At 43.4% G+C, this 2494-nt stretch overlaps 1 protein-coding gene across 4 annotated transcripts in view; it reads left to right on the top strand.

The window, feature by feature from the left end:
* fgd5a (FYVE, RhoGEF and PH domain containing 5a) overlaps positions 1-1649 on the top strand; it is a 31958-nt gene extending 30309 nt beyond the window's left edge. For all 4 annotated transcript variants that reach the window (XM_035520382.1, XM_035520380.1, XM_035520381.1 and 1 more), the window contains one exon: positions 1-1649. This exon is cut by the window's left edge and continues 20 nt beyond it. In XM_035520382.1, the coding sequence (XP_035376275.1) occupies positions 1-17 (17 nt within the window). In that variant the 3' untranslated portion in view covers positions 18-1649.
* Positions 1650-2494: the final 845 nt, after the last annotated feature.

Raw genomic sequence — 2494 nt, 5'->3', positions numbered from 1 at the left:
AAGCTACTGTCTTATAGTATCCACTCAGGCATAGGATAGGGTGACTTTAGTGCATAACCTATGACCTATGAGAGGGAACTCATACTATAGCACCATGGGATCTAGTGCAGTGTGACTGTGGTGTTTTTAACCCATCAGTCCTGTGTCTGTCTGATCACTGGACAGTCCTGCCCGTCAGCCCTGTGTCTGTCTGATCACTGGAGAGTCCTGCCCATCAGTCCTATGTCTGATCACTGGAGAGTCCTGTGTCTGATCACTGGAGAGTCCTGCCCGTCAGTCCTGTGTCTGATCACTGGAGAGTCCTGTGTCTGATCACTGGAGAGTCCTGCCCGTCAGTCCTGTGTCTGATCACTGGAAAGTCCTGTGTCTGATCACTGGAGAGTCCTGCCCATCAGTCCTGTGTCTGATCACTGGAGAGTCCTGCCCATCAGTCCTGTGTCTGATCACTGGAGAGTCCTGTGTCTGATCAATGGAGAGTCCTGCCCATCAGTCCTATGTCTGATCACTGGAGAGTCCTGCCCATATGTCCTGTTCTCTTGTTATCACATCACAGTCCTAATGGACCCACAGGCCTGGTTCTGTCCTCTGGTTGTCCTCTGTGCAGACATTAAGGGAAAGTGCAGAGTGTAAATATTACAGTTAGGAATCGCGATGCTGAAGCATCCAAACTGTGGCCACAGCACCCCCTAATGGAAAAGTTGCAGTATGGAAGGAGAGAAAGTCTGGCGTGAAGGACAGTGTAGGGCAGTAGAACACGCAGCCAGGGCAATAGAGCACGCAGCCAAGGCAATAGAACACGCAGTCAGGGCCGTGTTACCCACACTGAGGAGGCCTTGGTAGACACTGTCTGCACACACTGGTAGCACGTTTGCTCTGGGTGTGTTTACAAGGAGTTGCAGTCTCATTTATGCGTCTAACAGTTCCCGTGGACTTAAGAGCTTTTGGGAAAAGGGATTGGGAATTTAAGATGTTGTGTTTTTAAAGGGTTTTTAGCAGAACACTAAAATAAGTCAAAACTAAAGTGTCAAGAACTTTTGAGATGTTTTTGGTTCAAACCATACACAGGCCACTTATATAAACATCCAGTATGATATGTGATAACAATGATATGTAAACATACTATGTAAAATATATTTAGTTCCCTCACGTGTGAATTTAAAACTGTATATTGCAAGCGTTAGCTGTACATTTCATCATAAGATATTAAAATAATTTTGAGGTGTATTGTAATTTAATTTGCAGTAACATTGCAGTAACATGTAAAGTGCTGCATTAAGGCTACACAAACACACACACGCAGCACTAGCAGTTGTACTTACCCATGGATCAGTACAGTAGGATGTCTAAACTGTACCCAGGGCTTTGCAGTCAGGTCAGGTCAGGTTTGTGTTGGTCGTTTGAGAAGGTTTCCCACTGGAAGCTTCCCATGTGTGGAATCCAGGTTCTTAATACAGGATAATGTACAGACGGCTAGACAAAGACTGGCCATGTCCCAGCCACGACTCCACGCATGGTGTAATTTAGGACAGAAATGGGATTAAACTAGGGACTAGGATTAAACCAGGAAACTTCTGAATGTAACTATATTGAATGCAGTATTGTTGAATGTGAATTTTTGCATTGTTACCAAATACAGTAATTTGCTGTCATTTTTGCCCAAACCACTTTGTACTCACACACACACACACACACACACACACACACACACACACACACACACACATTGGAGGTGTCACACATCTCCCTATTCCTCCCTAAGCAGTCAGGGAAAACCACAGATGTGGAAAATTTTAAGACTACCTTTCCGATCATGTTGAATAAAATGTTGCTTGTCTTTAGATAGATCCGTGTTATTGTCTGATGTGTTGATGCAGATGTGTTGCAGTCAGAAAACATAAAGGTTTAAAGGTTTTAGTGCAAGAGAACATCAGGACCGTGAGACTCAGAAAACTGGTCTTCAAAAATGTGTTTGTACCGCACTGACTGTAACTGTGTCTCTCATCATAAATGTATAAACCCAGGGGTGAGATGGGATTATTATGGGATTAGTACTGAATGTTTTGAGATTAATTCTGTATGTGTTCACGATACAGATGTCAACACTGGAGAGAAAGAAAAGAAGTGAGTTGTGGTTTATCTTGCATCAGCTGAGCCTGTTAAACCCAAGCTCTCGTGAAGGTGATTGTCTTTAGATGGCCGTTCTAGAAACTTATTCTAGTGAGGTTCTCTGTTCCTTCTTCCGTCTCTGAATCTGCAGTTCAGACGTCTGTGATCTGGTTCTTTGTTTTGGAGGTGACATGGAAAAAGTGTGATTCTTGAATTTGTTCAGTTGTAGAGCAGCAGATACACAGAAGCACAATCTCTAATCTCTAATATAATCTCTGTGACATCCTTTTTATTCGTGACTTTAACAAGAATCCAACTCTACCGAACACTTCCAGTATGACGATTTCATCAGCTGTGCAGGACACATGTTTCAGAAGGTCTAGGAAGT

Source organism: Electrophorus electricus, chromosome 20, assembly GCF_013358815.1.
Source record: "Electrophorus electricus isolate fEleEle1 chromosome 20, fEleEle1.pri, whole genome shotgun sequence".
Lineage (NCBI taxonomy): Eukaryota > Metazoa > Chordata > Actinopteri > Gymnotiformes > Gymnotidae > Electrophorus > Electrophorus electricus.
This window is presented reverse-complemented; position numbering and strand designations above follow the sequence as displayed.